This window comes from Elephas maximus, chromosome 21 (genome assembly GCF_024166365.1).
Source record: "Elephas maximus indicus isolate mEleMax1 chromosome 21, mEleMax1 primary haplotype, whole genome shotgun sequence".
Taxonomy (NCBI): domain Eukaryota; kingdom Metazoa; phylum Chordata; class Mammalia; order Proboscidea; family Elephantidae; genus Elephas; species Elephas maximus.
The window spans coordinates 39583719-39602994 of NC_064839.1; the positions used below are offsets into that span (position 1 = coordinate 39583719).

The window sequence follows — 19276 nt, forward strand, 5'->3', positions numbered from 1 at the left end:
AAAATCAGGAGTGTGTGCTGCCACAGAGGCATTCTCTCAAGAGAGGGAGAAGCCCGGCTTGTAAATAGAGGCTGCCTATAAAAATGGCATGGGGGCAGTGTCTAACCTCCTCTAACTTCACAAGGGAGAAGGAGAATCAAAATGAACAGCCCAAGTCTGATTCCTCTGAGGCAGAAGTCAAACATACCTCCACCCTCCCAACCTTTTTACCAATCCTGACACCAGCCATCCCTCCCATGGCACTCTCAACTTCTCTGCTGGATTTGATAATTTGTTACAATGGCCACAAAGAACTCACAAACCATACTTACAGTTATAGGGTTTATTAGGTAAGTAACAGGTTACAATCCAGGATCAGGGACAACTCAGAATACAGTTCTTCCATCAGGACAGCCACTTCTCAGTGTGCCCACAGGCAGGCCTCTCACTGGCCCTCAGTCCCTTGGCCCCTCAACCCAGCTTCTGTACTACTCAGGCAAGTGTTACAAAGCTCTTTAGCTCCACCAGTAAGTGCCCAGAGTCACCTCATCCTGCCAGCAAGCCTTGGTCAAAGGTGCTCAGCTCTCCAGCTCTGTGGGTTGGCAAACCTAGCTTCACCAAGTGCCTGGAGGCACCCAACTCCACCAGCAAGCCTCCTGCCCAAAGGCACGCAGCCTTCTCACTCCACGGTCCAAGAAGCCCACTGTGCCATCTCCTGCTGGTCTTCTGGTTCTGCTGCCTCTGCTGCCGCCACTTGTCTGCTACTACTTCTTGCCGTCTCTCGCTGTCTCCAGTGTTAGTGTTCTGTCTCCTGGGTCCCGGAGGTTCTCAGCACAGGAACCCCAGGTCCAAAGGACATGCTGTGCTCCTAGCTCTTCTTTCTTGGTGGTAGTGTGGCACCCCTCTCTGTCTCTGGGATCGCTCATTTCAAGCCTAGCAGGATGGCAAAACTGACCAATCCCCTTGTTAGGTTCCATATACCTTATCTGCATGGACCTACCCCTACAAGGGAGCCCTAGTGGTCAGTGGTTAAGAACTATGGTTGCTAACCAAAAGGTCAACACTTAGAATCCACCAGCTGCTCCTTGGAAACCCTATGGGGCAGTTCTACTCTGTCCCCCACAAGGGTGGCATGCACCTTATTTGTATTATTAGCAAGCTGTCCAATCCCCTTGGTGGTACACAAGCACCTTATTTGCATATTCCTACCCAATCATTTGGTGGAAATTACAAGACCATGCTTGAAAGGCCATATAAAAGCAATCCATTCCACCACACTGCCCCTGTGGTATGATATGAAGGCAAAATCCCAAAATGTCCTCCCTCACCATTCCCTAAAATTCCTCTTGGTGGTCTATTCCTAATGATTAGTTAAGGCTGCTCTCTCCCTGTGCTCTTCTTTTAAAATGCTAATGTATATAGGAATATTGTCCTAAGGAAGAATTTCATATGTATAGCTAGAGAGCCCTAAGGCCTGGTTTAGAGGGATTCTAAAATTGGGAAGAAAAGTATAGCGAGTGAGACCCAAAGGTCACCAGCAAAGACCTGTTTTGCAGAAGCCTGGTTCACTACAAGATGCTACCCCTTAATAGCCACATTTAATCCCTTCTGCCCCCACCCCAGGGGCAACCACTAATGTGTTCTCCATTGCTATACTTTTGTTATTTCAAGAATGTTCTGTAAATGGAGTATGTAACCTTTTGAGATTGGCTTTTTCCACTCAGTATAATGCCCTTGTGATTTATCCAAGTTGTTGTGCATATCAATAGTTCATTCATTTTTATTGCTGAGTAGTATTCCATGGTTTGGGTATATCCCAATTTGTTTACTACCCCCTCCCCCATGCAATTTGTAATACCAGAAATAGACTGTAGATATGTTATATAATATCACTTTTTGGAAAGCCACAAACTATTGTAAAAGCTAAGATTTTTTCACCCTCCAAGAACTAATTTTCACCTCCTCAGGGTGATATCATCTCTGTTGAGGATACATGTTCCAGAAGAATGTGCTGACTTGGTCTTTTTTCTTGCTCTAGTTTACTGCTCAGCTCCAGATGGAAGTAGAGAGACTTATAGTCCAAGGATATGCCCTAGAACATCAGAAAACAATTATCCCTGATCCCATAGATGACTCCTGCCTCATCCATCGGAGTCGCTGCAAACTGGCCAAGTGAGTGCCCTTTCGTGTTTTGTTTGTTTTAGAGAGTGTCACAGCAGACATGCTTGTCTGTGCAGGGTGCTCCCTTGGAAATAATGCTTGACATTCTAGGAATGAAATCTACTAGCCTCGCTTACCTCCCATCCCCTAGCATCAAGCCAACAAGGCAGGTTTCTGCCTCTTAAAGTCAGAAAATTCCAACTTAGGGTAATGGACAGGCCCTGTTTTAGGTCCATGAGGGCCCACACTGACGTGTTCTGAGATAATGGTTGAAATAGCAGTGTGGATTTCCACAGGAAATGTCTTGTTCCTAGTCTCTATTCTGGTAGCCATTGGTTGTTCACTACTCCAGAGAATAAAATCATGTATAGGTGATACAAGAGTATCTCACACTCTCACTTTTGGAAAAGAAACCTTCCATATCTGAAAGTGACTGATAAGGAGAGCTTCTTAACTGTTTCAGAGTCCAGCTGCCAGAGTATGTCTTGGACTTTGGCTGCATTATCCTTGGTGACGTTCGAACCCACATCATCAAAATCACCAACACCAGTAACTTTCCAGTGTCCTTTCAGGCAGAAAAGCGTGTCCTTCACGACACAGGTAACCAAGCTGGGGAGACCCTTTCCTATTGCATTTTGTCATTTCTAACAAGGTACCCATCTCTACTGTGCTTTTGGCTCAACGTTCATGCTTCTTCTGGGACCAACTGAAAGAATTTTGGGGCTATTATATGATGCTTTGAATAGTCATCCTGCCCCAGAGGGGGCTCTACATACATCATCTATTGTTCGCTATTTCTCTTTTCCACAAAGAAATTTTTGTTTTCTCACTGTCTTGGTCCAGGCTTCAGTACTGAGCTAGATCGTGTAAGGAATCTGCCTTACTGTGAAACGGAAACATTTGAAGTGAGGTTTGACCCACAAGGGGCCAATCTTTCTGTTGGAAACAAAGAAGTTACAATGCCCATCAAGGTAAGAAGCACCACTGGGCCAAATTATCCCTCCCTAGCCTCCAGCTTTGTATGCTGATCACCCCTAGGTGAGCTAGTTATTGTGTCCGAACCATGATTCTCCCTCCTCCCTTCCCCCAAACTCCTGCCACGTGGTAACAGTAATTCTGTGCCTGCTGTAGGTGGTTGGAGGGCCAACGGTTCACGTCTGTCTCAAAGCCAAGGTGACCATTCCAAGTATGACATTGTCTTGTGGAAAAGTGGAGTTTGCCACAGTTCAAAGTGGACAGTGCCTCATGGAAACTATTCAGCTTTTTAATCATCTCCAAGTCCCTTGTGAATGGTTTGTCCACACCCATAAGCCTGTTGACAAGGTAAATGATTTGTGACCCATTGGTCCCCTTTTCTCCATTGTCATTTCATCAGATTTGTAATTCTAGGCTTTCACTCTCATCATTTCACTCCCCTCAAAGTCTTTCAGTGACAACCATTACTTCCTGAATGAAATCTAGGCCTTTAGCCCAGCACTCAAGGTCCTATCAGGCCATGCTATCAGTCAAGTGTCTTATTGGTCTTTGTATCCCTGGTGTCTACAGTCCTTCGCACCTGGAAAGTACTCAGTAAATGTAGGTTGAATGAGTAGGGGATGGAATGAGTTCATTTTCCATAAAGAACGATCTAATTGGCTAATGTTTATAAACCAGCTGGGGAAGCACATGCCAAAATACTTGAGACGGAAACTACATGCTGAATTAAAGCCAAAGACACGGATCTTTGAGATTCAACCCACTTCTGGAGTATTGGACCCTGGTGAACGATCCAATGTGCAGGTGAAATTCATGCCAACAGAAGAGGTGAGCTTTGAAGAAATGTGATCTCATTCAGATTCTCTGGATCTCTTTGAGCTTTACTCAAAGTCCATACTTGCTTGAGTCTCAGGGAAAGGTTTGAGTGACCTGAGCCTTGCTATCCTGAATTTGACATCTCAGGGCTTCTGGCTCACGTAGAAGCTGTGTGGCCTAGTGGTTAATAGCACAAGTGTCCCCTGCCTCTGCTCTTACAAGCTGCATGTCTTTGTGCAAATTATGGAGACTCCTAAAGCCTCAGTGTGCTCATAGGTAAAATAAAAACAATACTCTTACTTTTCAAAAATCCCTTAGTTGCTATTCTGAAATCCAGTAAGCTCTGAAAACTGAAAAAACATTTCATAAGTTTTAGACCAAAACTCATTTGGCAGAAAAACCTTGCTAAACTGACATGAGGTGATTTAGTTTGCAGAGGCAAACATTCCAACTGTGGAAATAGTAATGTGTTTTGATTACAGAGACTTTTATTATCTAGACCCACTGAGGGAATTAGGTAATAAAGGGTATATACAGTGTGTTTTCCTTTTTAAAAATGTGAATTTGAAATTATCTGAGCCCTGAAGTTTCAAATAGAAGATTACCAACCTGCAATAGCTACATCCTAGGATCATTTTGAAGATGAAACGAACTAATGTGAATAAAATACACAGCATTCTGCTCTACGTGTAGTGAGGGTCTCAATAACTGTTGATTATTATTATCAATTGTCATGATACTAATAAGCACTTCCTGGTGGAAAACCTTCCTGGGCTTCACAAATGTTTCTTTTCTGAATGCCATCAATGCAAAGCTACTCCTGACCAAGAACACAGTAAAAGTAATAAAACCCTAGAACCAGGATATCAAGAGGTTACTCTGTAAAGGCTTTTGCTCAGAGCCTAAGGCATTTCAGATATGCTTTTCTCTCTATTCTAGTTTTTCAAAAGAAAAATCGATGGGCATTTTATAAAATACCTATGATCAACTCCCATTTCCTGCTAACGGCTTTGAGGAAACATATAAGAATCTGCAGTGAGAATTGAAAAAGAGGGAAAGTCAGCGACTTCATACTTGATTCTAGCATCAAGCCCATGTTTCTGTCACTATCAAAATCTCCCCCAACCCTTTTAAAAGAAAAGAGAATTAGTAATATCATGCTTGTCATTCTTAGAGTATTTTGACTGTCTAGTGGTTTACTCAAGATTTCAGATTTTTTTTTTCCCATTACTGAATGAGCTATACAATATCAAGGAAATATCAATAAATATTGTAAAAATAGATTTATTCAGGACCATGGTCTCAGGGAACATCTAGCTCAATTGGCATAACGTAACTTATAAAGAAAATGTTCTACATTCTGCTTTGGTGAGTAGCATCTGGGGTCTTAAAAGCCTATGAGTGGCCATCTAGATACTCCACTGGTCTAACCCTTAGGGAGCAAGGGAGAATGAAGAAAACTAAAGACACAAGGGAAAGATTAGTTCACAGGACTAATGGACCACAACTACCACAGCCTCCACCAGACTGAGTCCAGTATAACTAGATGGTGCCCAGCTATCACCACTGACTGCTCTGACAGGGATCACAGTAGAGAATCCTGGTCAGAGCTGGAGACAAATGTAGAGCAAAATCTAACTCACTAAAAAGACAGACTTACTGGCCTGACAGAGACTGGAGAAACCCCGAGAGTACGGCCCCCAGACACCCTTTTAGCTCAGTTATGAAGTCGCTCCTGAGGTTCACACTTCAGCCAAAGATTAGACAGGCCCATAAAACAAAACAAGACTAAAGGGGCACACCAGCTCAGGGGCAAGGATGAGAAGGCAGGAGGGGACAGAAAAGCTGGTAATAGGGAACTCAAGGTCGAGAAGGGAGAGTGTTGACATGGGGTTGTTAACCAATGTCATAAAACAATATGTATAACCAAAAAAAAAACCAAACCACTGCCGTCGAGTTGATTCCAACTCATAGCAACTCTATAGGACAGAGTAGAACTGCCCCATAGAGTTTCCAAGGAGCGCCTGACAGATTTGAACTGCCGACCTTTTGGTTAGCAGCCATAGCGCTTAACCACTACACCACCAGCGTTTCCATAAGACAATATGTGTACTAACCATTTAATGCGAAGCTGTTTTGTTCTGCAAACCTTCATCTAAAGTACAATTTTTAAAAAATGTCTTAAAAAAAATTAATAAATAGATTTATTCGGGCAGTTCCTTAAAACGTTTCCACCAATTGAGAGAAGAACTTATAAGAAATTGTTTAGCCCTACAGCCATACAATCCTCACCTACATCTCTGTCAACATCAGCAGCACAAGAGAAATCACTGACATCTACACTAACAGCTCTCAGTCATTAAGAGAAGGTTAAAATATGTTCAGAATACTCTGTTAGAAAACAAGGAACTGAATGAAATATTCTAGAAAGATTTCCTTCAAAATTATAATATAGTTTAGGTTATAAGGTGATAAATCCACAACTATACAAAACACCCTCTTAGCCAATAATTCATTCTCTGTTTCTAACAGTGTGTATGTATATGTATGTCCATACACATTCCATCCGTCTAGCTTTCTCCCTTGAGCTAAGATAGTTACAAAACCCTTTGCTGTCAAGTGGATTCCGACTCATAGCAATCCAATAGGACAGAGCAGAACTGCCCCATAGGGTTTCCAAGGAGCACTTGGTGCATTCGAACTCCGGGCCTTTTGGTTAGCAGCTGTAGCTCTTAATCACTGCACTACCAGGGTTTCCAGATAGTTGCAAGAACTTCAAATTTTGAAGCAAATCACTGTCCCCAAACCCAAGACATGAGCCCAATTGTATCAGAATGACCTGGGCTGGTTAAAAATGCAAAATCCCAAGTGTTAACCTACCCCTTTAAGAATGAGACCTGTGAATCTGTATTTTTAATAAGTTCTCCAGTGAGACTACATTGGAAATCACTGACTGTAAAATAGATTTCTTACCATTTTGAAAATACTGAGTATGGTATCACTGTCAACTGGTATTCTGATGGTGAATGAATGTCCTAGCTGATCAGTCCCAGACCTGCTGCATAACTTCATCTTCAAGTAATAGAAATATGTTAATTTGGGTTCTGCCAGAAGCAGACCTGGAGACAAGGATTTGAGTGCAAGTAGACTGCACTGGTAGGGAAGTGGAGGGTGATAAAGGAAAGGGAGGCAGCCAACAAAGGGTGTGCACTGGGACTGAATCACACAAGGAAACTCTGGTAGAACATGCAAACCATACATTTCAGAATCCTGGTGGCAAAAGGTTGGAGGTTCAAACCCACCCAGCAGCTCTGCAGTAGAAAGACCTGGCATTTTGTTCCCATAAAAATTATAGCTTAGAAAACCCTATGGGACAGCTCTACTCTGTCACATGGGGTCACTATGAGTCAAAAATCCACTTGACAGTACCCAACAACAATAGGAGTGAGGGAACTGGGGTATGTATACAGTAACTCCTGAGAGTCATTGGTTGAGGACTGCTCCAGCGGATATTACTTCTGGGCACCTCTGCCCTGCCATGTGCATGGTCTTTAATGTTTTACATGGCATGTGACAGAAAAATCAGATGTTTGTTTCATTTTATGTTTTCCAGAAATTCTACAGCCAAACGCTGGTGTTCCAGATTTCCCAGAGTGCTCAGAAACTTACACTACTGGCTCAGGGGCAAGGTCTGGAGCCTCATCTAGAATTTAATCCTTCAGTTCTGGAGCTGGGGCCACTGCTGCCTTATGCGCCTGGAGACGAGGCTGAGTTGGTGGTGAAAAATCCCTGCAGCTTTCCCATTGAGTTCTACTCTTTAGAATTTGACCAGCAATATCTCATAGATGAGAAGGTGAGCAGAGGTCAAACCAAATTTCATATTCCTACGCGTGCTGGGCCCTGCCACGCCATGCCCTTTTCTTGTGTTCTCCATCTGTATGGAATATCCTCTCGGCCTTTCCCATCCCCTTCTCCTTACTAAATCCAAGTACTAATTCTAAAGGTTTAGCTTTAGATTCTTTTGTATTTTCTATTTACACATTTAGATCATCATGGACTGACACTTATTTTTTCTTTACCAACCCTTACACCTTTTATTTAATCTTAGCGCACCAGCTAGGACCCCCAGTATAATAGTGAGTAGAAATGGTAATAAGCAGGCATTCTTGTCTCATTTCTGACCTCAGAGGGAAGCAATCAATATTTCACTATTAAATATGATGTTTGCTGTAGGTTTTTGTAGATAATTTTTAGCAGATTAAGGAAATTCCTTTCAGTTCTTAGTTTGCTAAAAGTTTGCTGTTGTTAATCATAAATGGGTGTTGGATCGTGTCCAATACTTTTTCTTCTTGCATTGAGATGATATGATTTTTCTGCCTTTTTGTAATATGATGAATTACTTTAATTTTTTATATTTTTGAAAATTTTCATACTGTAAAATGCACAAATATATAGTTTTGAGGAATGTAGGCACCTGTGTCTCTCACAGCCCTAACAAGATATAGAACACTTCTGAACTAACACAAAGGACCAGAATGTTAAATTAAAAAAAAAAAAATTAGAGCCACACAAATTAGAGATCTTTCTCAGTACCAAGCTTTACTAATAGTGGATGCTAATACAAGACCCTTTGAGTTGGAATTGACTCAACGACAACGGGTTTGGTAACACAAGACCCTGGTGAGCAGGAAAAGGTTCAGGACTGTCAGTACAGCTACCTAGGTTTTCTTGTCACATCAGGATAAGCTCTGGCCCAGATTAGGATATGAGATCTGTAAGTAGTGGGGTCACATGGGGTCACCATGAGTCGGAATCAACTTAACAGCAACAGCAACAAGCAATGTATACAGCATGTTACTTACACAGAAGGGAGGTGTTGTAATCATGAAATATATCCATTTTACACTTAGTTACATAGCTGATATCACATTTTCCATGGAGCTGTGTCCCAAGATGATCCACCTTGAATTAATCTTTGCATATGGTCTGAGGGAGGGGTCAAGGTTCTATTTTTAACTAATATTTGAATTTTAAAGCATTCATGCATCTCCTGGAATAAACCCCATTTGGTTATACATGTTATCATTTTTATATGTTGCTGTATGTGTTAGCATGTATTTAAAATGTTTTCATCTGTGTTGACAAGAGAGATTGTTCTGTCCTTTCTTTGTTAAATTACATAAATTACACTTAGCTCTGTACCTTGCTTTTGTCACTTATTGTATTTTGGAGATATCTCTAAATTAGCACTTAAAATTTTACCTTTTAAGCAGTTCATAGAATGCCATTGTGTAAATGTATCATAATTTATTAACCAGTCCTCTGTTGATGGACTCTTAGGTTGTTTCTACCCTTGTGCTAGTAAAAGCAATGCTGCAAGAACTATTCCGCAAATAAAACTGTCAAAAAAGAGGCTACCAACTCAATATCTGAAACAAAAGGCTAAATCTATCGCTTGCTTAAGTTAGGAAGAGCTGTACTAGTAGGACACAGTCTCTGTGAGTAATGCAGAGGGCTCATCTTTTATAGCGCTTTTGGGAAATATGGAGCTCTGGGATTGAGGAGCTGCTTAGGAACTGGCTAACCTTTAGCCATGGAAGTATTTTGTTGGGGTGTGGCTTTTGATGACTGGCTGATGTTCAGAAGTGTGAGACTGTTACTGATTGGCTAGCTTTCAAAAACTCACTGAACAGAATTGCTGGTAATTGATTAAGCAGATTAAAGTTGGTTCTGTGGTTCCTTGTTACCACTGGCAAGGAAGGAAGTCTTTTCCTAGGAGGATAAAAAATTTTATTCTCATAATTTTGCATACATGTTCTTGCATCTGTGTAAGGTAGATTCCTAGAAGTGGGTTTTCTAAGTCAAAGATGTTGTCCATTTTTCATTTTGATAGATAGCCCCGAATTGTCTTTCAGAGAGGTTACACAATTTATACTGCTGTCTACAGTGTAGGAGATTACCTGTTTCTCCACATCCTTGCCAATACTATGACAAGTCTATGAGTAGGGCAGGCAGGATCTCATATACCCCAAAACACTTGCTCTTGTTTTGTCAAACCTTTCTCTATTCAAAGGGAAAAGGGATGGAGCTCTTTATTTTGGTCCCATTTTCACATTGAGAAGATTACATTTCAAGCCAGTTAAAGCTGTTGTTTTGTTTGTTTTTGTTGGTGCTGCCTGCACCTTTTCTTTTAACATTTTATTTTGAAATCATCATGGATTCATAGGAAGTTGGAAAGATAGTACAGAGAAGTGCTTGTGTACCCTTCATCCAGGTTCCCCCAGTGGTTACATTTTATGTAACTATGGTACAATATCAAAATCAGGAAATTGACATTGGGAGAATGTGTGTATACTTCGGTGCCATTTTATCACATGTGTAGATTTGTGTAATCATCACCACAATCAAGATACAGAACTATTCCATCACCACAAAGATCTTCCTCATGCTACTCCTTTACTGTCACACTCACCCCCTACTCCTCCACCTCCAAACCCCCAGTCTCTAACCTCTAGCAACTACTAATCTGTTTTCCATATCTATAATGGAACATTCATGGCAGGTAGAGAAATGAATGCATCCATCCTGGAGGGGGTCCTAGGCAGCTCATCACAGTGTCCACTACACCTCTGATTTTCCTGTGTCCCTCTGTGGTCTTTTTGCCCCCACCCATAAACTTGAGCCTCTGTAGTCAGTCCTCTTTCAGTTTTATCAATTGTTCCCAAAGAGGCTGTGTAAGTCTCCAATCAAATCTTTCTTTACTCCAAAGTCAGAAATATATTCTCTTATATTTTAATAAAAGTCTTAAACTTTTGTTCTTAACAGTTCTTGATCCATCTGGAGTTGATTTTTATGAGTGATGTGAGTTAGAACTCCAAGTATATTTTTCCATATCAATAATTTATTGAATACCCATCCTTTCCTTTCCCCACTGATCTACCATCTGCCTCTGTCCTTTATCAAAGCTCCATTTATGAATAAGTCTATTCTGAGCTCTATCCTCTGTTTCATTTATTAACGTACCTATCCTTGTATCATTACTACCCTCTCTGTTACTACAGCTTTATAGTAAGTCCCGATATTTGGTAGGGCAAGTCCTCTCTCTTTAGTCTTCTCATTAGTGTTTTAACTAGTCTTGATCTTTTGCTCTTCTGCGTAAGTTTTAAAATCAACTCACTAGCAATGGTTTTGGAACAGCCAAAAATGATGATCCAGAGAAGGATTACCTACCAAAACATGTTTTTTAACACCAATAAATCAGATTGTATGGGAAGTAAATGTCTTCTCGAATTTTATTTTATTGTGTTTTATAAATATGTATACATGCTAGAGTTGCCAGGACATCATGCTTTGTAAAGTAGAGGTTCAGAGAAGAAGAGGAACAAGATGAATTGACACAGTAGCTACAACAATGGGCTCAAGCAGAACAACAATTGTGAGGATGGTCCAGGACCAGGCAGTATTTTGTTCTGTTATACATAGGGTCGCCATGAGTCGGAACCAACTTGACAGCATCTAACAACAGAGTTGCCAGGTTTAGAAAAACAAAAAACAGGCTGTCAAGTGAAATTTGAATCTCAGAAAAACACAAATTTTTTTTAGTGTGTCTCAAATAGGAACCCTGGTGGCACAATGGTTAAATGCTCGGCTGCTAACTGAAAGGTTGGTGGTTCAAACCCGCCAGCAGTTCCATGGGACAAAAGACCTGACAATCTGCTTCGTAAAGATTTCAGCCTAGGAAACCCTATAGGGTAGTTTCACTCCGTGCTATAGGGTTGTGATGAGTCGGAATCGACTTGATAGCACATAACAACAATATGTCCCAAATACTGCATGAAGTATATTTATGCTAAAATAGTATTCATTGTTTATATGAAACTCAGATTTAACTTGGCAGCCTGTGTTTTATCTGGCAACTCTAAACCACACATGCAGCCACACATGCTTCATACAGTTAAACCTGTGTGAGCCGGAACTCGTCAGGACTGCCTTGTTTTTCCAGGTATCATAAGTTTTCCACCTTTGACAAGGTGCAGTTTACCACTTTTCTATTGCTCATTTTAGTGGAAAGTATTTGAGTTTTCTTTCTCGGACAGGTTTCCACCTTACACAGGTTCTGGCTTTCACAAGTTTTTCTGTACCATTTTACCTATTTTTCCCTGGATTTTCTATTTATGAGGCAACAACCTTGCCTAGCATAATAGTGTCAACCACAATACTTTTTACGTATGTCATCCAAAGTGAATAATGGGGTTCTGTACTTTTGTCATTGGAAAAAAAGCAAAAACAGTGTGCGTTATTTTTAAAACAAAAAGGAAATTATTTTCCACATATAAAATGCCCATGGTCAAATGGAGCAAAATAAAGATCCTATATCCCCACAGGTACAGAGCTCAGCCTTTATTTTTGGACCACTCCCTAGAACTCCACCCTTTGGAATCCAGAATATATTGTACAGACCCCAGCCTCAGACAGAAGCAAAGGCAGGGGCTTTTCAAGATGAATGAGCACATTTGGGCAGAAGAGCCTACCTAGCGCAGCAGCCTGGGGCCCTGGGGAGGCAACTTCCAGTGAGACCAACAGCAGTCCCTGTTCTCCCCTTGAGCAGATCTTACGGAAGCTGAAGGGCTATGATTCCTTCAACACGCTCCTGCTGCCTCCCCGCACCCCAGGGGAGAAGCTGCCCCCAGAGTTGTACGAGTTCTTTAAGGAGATGAAGCAGTCGAAAGAGGAGCAGATGAAGGCAAAGTATATGGAGTCCCTTGCTCAAGAGAATGGTAAGATCTCAACACCAGAACCCGGGGCTCCAGCCACTGCCCTGGCCCCTTTAGACCACTCCTGCTGTAAGACTGACCGATTCCTGAGCACATGCTAGGTGCCAGACAGGTGCTAGGTGGTTTACATATTTTATTTATAACCCTTACAAAATAGTTCCTGTTATCCCCATTCAATGGATGCGGAGACTGGGGCACATTCTTCTGGATCTAGAGTCCAGCGAGGTGTTAAGACATATATATATACATACCTGTATATATATATATATATATCAAACAAAAACAAATCTGTTGCTGTCGAGTTAATCCTGAATCATAGTGACCCTATACGATAGAGTAGAACTGCCCCATAGGGTTTCCAAGGAGCCACTGGTGGATTTGAACTGCCAGCCTTTTGGTTAGCAGCCAAACTCTTAACCACCATGCCACCAGCGCTCCATATAGATAGATAGATAGACAGACATAGGTATAGATATACTCTAGTGGCACAGTGGTTAAAACGCGTGGGTGCTAACTGAAAGGTCGGAAGTTCAAACCTACCAGCAGCTTCACAGAAGAAAGACCTGGAAATCTGCTCCCATAAAGATTACAGCCCTGGAAACCCTACAGGGCAGTTTTATTCTGTCATATAGGGTCACTATACATCAGAATTGACTCAATGGCACACAAAAACAACAGTAGAATACTTACTAGACACCAAGCCCTGTGCTGAGAGCTTTACATGTACAGATGAGCAGATTGAAGCAGAGAGGTCAGGTCCACAGTTTTAAGTGGCAGAATCAGGGTTTAAACTCAGGACTCCCTGACTCCATAGTCCATGACACTAACCATTATACAGTAGTACCCCTATGTGCATAACCATAAAAACAGGTAGAAATTAGCATCCTAGGAGATGTAGGGGATGAGAATTCAGGTCCGCCCAGTCACAAAGCTGGGCTGCATTGTCATCATCTTACCCCAAGTTATCCTATTATCTGCCCAGGGGCTCACTGGTGTGCACTTGGGGATAGAGGCTCCTCCTGATCTTCAGGACTGTGGCTTGTCGTGGTGCACCCTTCTCCTTCCTGCCTCTCTGCTCCTGGAGATGCACTGACACTGCTCTTATTTGCTCTGTTCTTCTGTGGAACAGTTGTCACATGTGCAGTTATTTTCTTTATACATGTCTCCCCCAGTGGAAGAGAAGCCCCTACTTGTAAACCCAGTACTTGGAACAGCACCAGATACATTGCTGTACCCAGGAAATAGGTACTATATGAGGGAAGGAGTGAATTGGAATTCTTTTCTCACACCCTTGGCCTGTCTTGCTGTCTCTCAAGGAAAAAGAAGCTAGCCAGAGAATGCTAGTTTGGCATAAAAGGAGATGAGAGAAATCTGCACCCCGGCCATTATCATCACGTGCATTGAGCACTCCCTATGTTACAAGCACTGAGCTAAAGTGCTGGAAAAAAGATCAATGAAACCAGGCCCCTTGCCCGAGAGAGCTTCCAGGCTGGGGCGCGTAGACATTATACTGAGGACAGTCCAGTGGGCCAAGGCAGGGAGCTACTAGAGGCTCAGTGTACCAAGGGCCATATGAAGGCAGAGGCACCCCAGCCCTTACACACCACAGGTAGTGGGGGTAGTGGGTTTCTCTGTTTGGCCCACAGAAGATGCCCTGGAGCAGAACCAGTAAGGGGGGGACCCAGGAGGCATACCTCTGCTTCTCACCAGTGCTTCTTTCTGAGCATCTGTACTTTCTCATCTCACATCATAAACCACCCTTCTTGCTTCCCAGAACATGGCCAGGGCAGGCCAGCAGCTCCAGTCATGTCTCTTCACTCATAGGAAAGCTGCAGCCTCTCAAGCTCCAGCTTCCAGATAGAGAGGATGCCTTGGCCCATACCGGCCAGGTACCTGCAGCTGACTGTCTCTTTGGGCAGGGGAGCCACCTTGTATAATCACAGCCCACTGACCCTACTGAAGCCCTGTGGAGTTGGGGCAATGAGAGGGTGCTAGGCTGACAAAATGTAAATGTGCTTAACAATGACATGGGGGATTGTTCGTTATAAATTAAGGGGGAAATCAGACTACAAGTTTGTACGTATAATATGATCCCAAGTTTACTTTTTAAAAATTACAAAGAAATGGTGACAGTGGAATTGCAGCTGAACTTTATAGTTTTTGTTTTTCTGAAGTTTCCAAATTTTCTGAAGCTAACATATAATTTTGGTATTAAAAATTATAAAATAGAGAGGCAGGGCCAAGATGGTGGAATGTCTAGATGCTTCCAGCGATCCCAAAAAATCACATGAAACAATTGTATTTATGACAAGCTAGGAGCCCTGAACATCAAAGGCAAAGTTAGAAAACAGACTGAATGGCAGGGGGAGGGAGAGACGGTTCAGAAGCAGAGAGGAATTACCAGACCTGAAATGTCATGATCCCTCAGGCACCATTCCCAGGAATGGCTGCACCGGGCTAGTGGTAGCATTAGGCTACAGTTTCCTCAGGGAGAAGCAGCCAGCTGCACAGCCTACTCACACCTGCGGAACCAGAGAAGAACAGTGCTCTCGGCAAAAGCTAAGTACTTGCATATATTCTACCATGCCCCCTGCCTCCAAGCCAGCTTCAGTGGCTGTTGATTTCCCTGGGCCATAGATAAGCCCATTTGAGCACCCTGAGCCATGCTCCCGGCCTTGGAGAAAAAGTAAATTCACAACAGGGGGAAAAGATAATTTGCCAGCTCCACTAACCGGGGGAGCTCAGGACAGAAGTGTCTCCTGTCCAGGCGTAAACGGTCTGTGGACTTTAAATACCTTCCTCCCCTGCATGGACATTTGTGGGCCTATTTCAGGAGAATAAGCCCTTGCTGGCAGACTGAAACTATTTAAGCTGTGCAGTGGAGAAATGGGTGTTTGCTGTTTGACACTGCTTTGCCTATTAAACAGGGTCCTCACCTACCCACTTCAGGAGCCTAAGGACTGGTGGCTCGACTCACGTCACCCAGCCACCCGCAACAGGGATCCAAGGATAACTGGTAACTCCCAGTCCTTACAACCAAAAGTGGGACCATGGGTGACCATGGTCCGTCTGCAGAACCCACCCACCTGTATGCTCTAGGGAACAGGGACATGTTATCCTCAGAGACACTTGGAGGATGGTTCTCAGCCCCCTGCCTTATTCAGAGTGTGCACCCCTGCTGCAAACACATACCAGTACCTACATCAAACACCCCTGCCCCTCTGAGACTGTAGGACAGAGCCTGTACCACACACTTGATGATCAGATACCTGGACACCTGAGCTGAATCCACACAAGAAAAGTGAATGGGCTCATAAGCTCATATACCTGATAACAGCCCTAGCCATCTAAAGAAAGGAGGTCAGAATTCGAAAGGCAAAAATAATCAAGCTAGCTCACTGAAGCAACTCAATTGGGCATATCAAAACAAAACGAAGCAAGAAATTAGGATATAGTAAGCAAACATAAAATAAACTAATACAATAACTTATAGATGGCTTGGAGACAACAGTCAATATCAAACCACGTAAAGAAACAGACCATGATTGCTTTAATAAGCTCCCAAAACAGAGAATCAAAGGATCTTCTGGTTGAAGGTGTCGTCCTGGAATTACCAGATGCAGAATTCAAAAGATTAATATACAAAACTCTTCAAGACATCACAAAGGAGATCAGGCAATATGCAGAACAAGCCAAGGAACACAGAGATAAAACAGTTGAAGAAACTAAAAAGGTTATTCAAGAACATAATGAAAAATTTAATAAGCTGCAAGAATCCATAGAGAGATAGCAATCAGAAATTCAGAAGATTAACAGTAAAATTACAGAATTAGACAATTCCAAAGAAAGTCAGAGGAGCAGAATCAAGCAAGTGGAAGGAAGAATTGGTGACCTTGAAGATAAAGCACCTGGCACCAATATATTTGAAGAAAAATCAGATAAAAGAATTTTTAAAAATGAAGAAACCTTAAGAATCATGTGGGACTCTATCAAGAGAAATAACCTATGAGTGATTGGAGTACCATAACAGGGAGGGATAACAGAAAATACAGGGACAATTGTTGAAGATTTGTTGGCAGAAAGCTTCCCTGATATCATGAAAGATGAGAAGATATCAATCCAAGATGCTCATCAAACTCCACATAAGGTAGATCTCAAAAGAAAGTCACCAAGACATATTATAATCAAACTTGCCAAAACCAAAGATAAAGAGAGAACTTTAACAGCAGCTAGGGATAAACAAAAAGTCACCTAAAAATGAGAGTTAATAAGATTAAGCTTGGAATACTCGGCAGAAACCATGCAGGCAAGAAGGCAATGGGATGACTTATATAAAGCATTGAAGGAAAAAAATTGCCAGCCAAGAATCATATATCCAGCAAAAGTGTCTCTTAATTATGAGGGGGATATTAAAGATATTTCCAGATAAACAGAAATTTAAGGAATTCGTAAAAACCAAACCAAAACTACAAGAACTACTAAAGGGAGTTTTTTTATTAGAAAATCAATAATATCAGCCATCAACCCAAGACTAGAATACTGGACAGAGTAAACCAGATGTTAACCCAGACAGGGAAATCATAAAAATAAATCAAGATAAAAAAATGCTCAAAACAGGGAAACAGTGATGTCATTATGTAAAAGAGGACAATATTAAAGTAATAAAGAAGAACTAAGAAATGTAGTCATAGATCTTTCATATGGAGAGGAAGACAGTGATATAAAGAAATAAAAGTTAGGTTTAAATTTAGAAAAATAGGGGTAAAAATTAAGGTAACCACAAAGGAGACTATACTACTCATCTAAATAAAATACAAGAAAAAAATAGAGACTCACCGGAAACAAAATCAGCAACAAATAAGAGGAAAAGACAATATATAAAGATAAACTACTCAGCACATAAAAATTAAATGGGAAAAAGAAGCTGTCAACAACACACAAAAAAAGACATCAAAATGACACCACTAAACTCATACCTATCCATAATTACGTGGAATGTTAATGAACTAAATGCACTAAATTCTGCCACTGCACAGCAAGTGGCAGAATGGATTACAAAAATGATCCATCTATATGCTGCTACAAGCGACACACCTTAGACTTAAAGACACAAACAAACTAAAACTCAAAGATGGAAAAAAAATATCAAGCAAACAACAAGCAAAAAAGAGCAGGACTTTAAAATTAAATCCACCACAAAGGATGAGGAAGGACACTATATAATGATTAAAGGGACAATATACCAGGAGGATATAACCATGTTAAATATTTATGCAACCAATGACAGGGCTGCAAGATACATAAAACAAACTATGAGCATTGAAAAGTGAGATAGACAGCTCCACGATTATAGGAGGAGACTTCAACACACCACTTTCTATGAAGGACAGGACATCAGAAAGAAGCTCAGTAAAGACACAGAAGATCTGAATGCCACAATCAACCAACTCAACCTTATAGACATATAGACATATAGAGAACACATCACCCAACAGCAGCCAAGTATACTTTCTTTTCTAGTGCACATGGAACATTCTCTAGAATAGACCACGTATTAAGTCATAATGCAAGCCTCAGCAGAATACAAAACACTGAAATATTACAAAGCATCTTCTCTGACCATAAGGCCATAAAAGTGGAAATCAATAACAGAAAAAGCAGGGAAAAGAAATCAAACACTTGGAAACTGAACAATACCCTGCTCAAAAAAGACTGGGTTATAGAACACATTAAGGATGGAATAAAGAAATTCAGAGAATCCAGTGAGAATGAAAACACTTCCTATCAGAAGCTTTGGGACACATTGAAAGCAATGCTCACAGGTCAATTTATATCAATAAATGCATACATACAAAAGGAAGAAAGGACCAAAATCAAAGAATTATCCCTACAACTTGAACAAATAGAAAGAAAGCAACAAAAGAAACCCTCAGGCAATAGAAGAAAGGAAATAATAAAAATTAGAGCAGAACTAAATGAAATAGAAAACAGAAAAACAACTGAAAGAATTAACAAGACCAAAAGCTGGTACTTTGAAAAAATTAACAAAATTGATAAACCATTGGCTAAACTGACAAAAGAAAAACAGAAGAAGCAAATAACCCGAATAAGAAATGAGATGGGTGATGTTACAACAGACCCAACTGAAAGTAAAAGAATCATATCAGATTACTATGAAAAATTGTACTGTAACAAATTTGAAAACCTAGAAGAAATGGATGAATTCCTAGAAACACACTACCTACCGAAAGTAACACAAACAGAGGTAGAACAACGAAATAGACCCACAACAAAAGAAGAGATTGAAAAGGTATTCAAAACACTCCCAACAAAAAAGAGCCCTGGCCTAGACAGCTTCAGTGCATAGTTCTACCAAACTTTCAGAGAAGAATTAACACCATTACTACTAAAGGTATTTCAGAACATAGAAAAGGACAGAATACTCCCAAACTCATTTTATGAAGCCACCATATCCCTGATACCAAATCCAGGTAAAGACACCACAAAAAAAAGAAAATTACAGACCTATATCCCTCATGAACTTAGATGCAGAAATCCTCAACAAAATTCTA

At 41.2% G+C, this 19276-nt stretch overlaps 1 protein-coding gene across 19 annotated transcripts in view; it reads left to right on the plus strand.

The window, feature by feature from the left end:
* HYDIN (HYDIN axonemal central pair apparatus protein) overlaps positions 1-19276 on the plus strand; it is a 443907-nt gene that overhangs the window by 281495 nt on the left and 143136 nt on the right. For 18 of the 19 annotated variants that reach the window (XR_007514557.1, XR_007514558.1, XR_007514559.1 and 15 more), the window contains 7 exons: positions 2018-2151; positions 2603-2739; positions 2983-3110; positions 3271-3462; positions 3793-3942; positions 7544-7783; positions 12539-12707. Coding sequence is in view for 15 of the 19 variants with exons in the window: in XM_049863606.1 (XP_049719563.1) it covers positions 2018-2151; positions 2603-2739; positions 2983-3110; positions 3271-3462; positions 3793-3942; positions 7544-7783; positions 12539-12707 (1150 nt within the window). In the remaining 4 variants the exon portion in view is untranslated. Of the gene's footprint in view, positions 1-2017; positions 2152-2602; positions 2740-2982; positions 3111-3270; positions 3463-3792; positions 3943-7543; positions 7784-12538; positions 12708-19276 lie in introns of those variants that run through there. The other variant, XR_007514560.1, reaches the window with a different exon arrangement.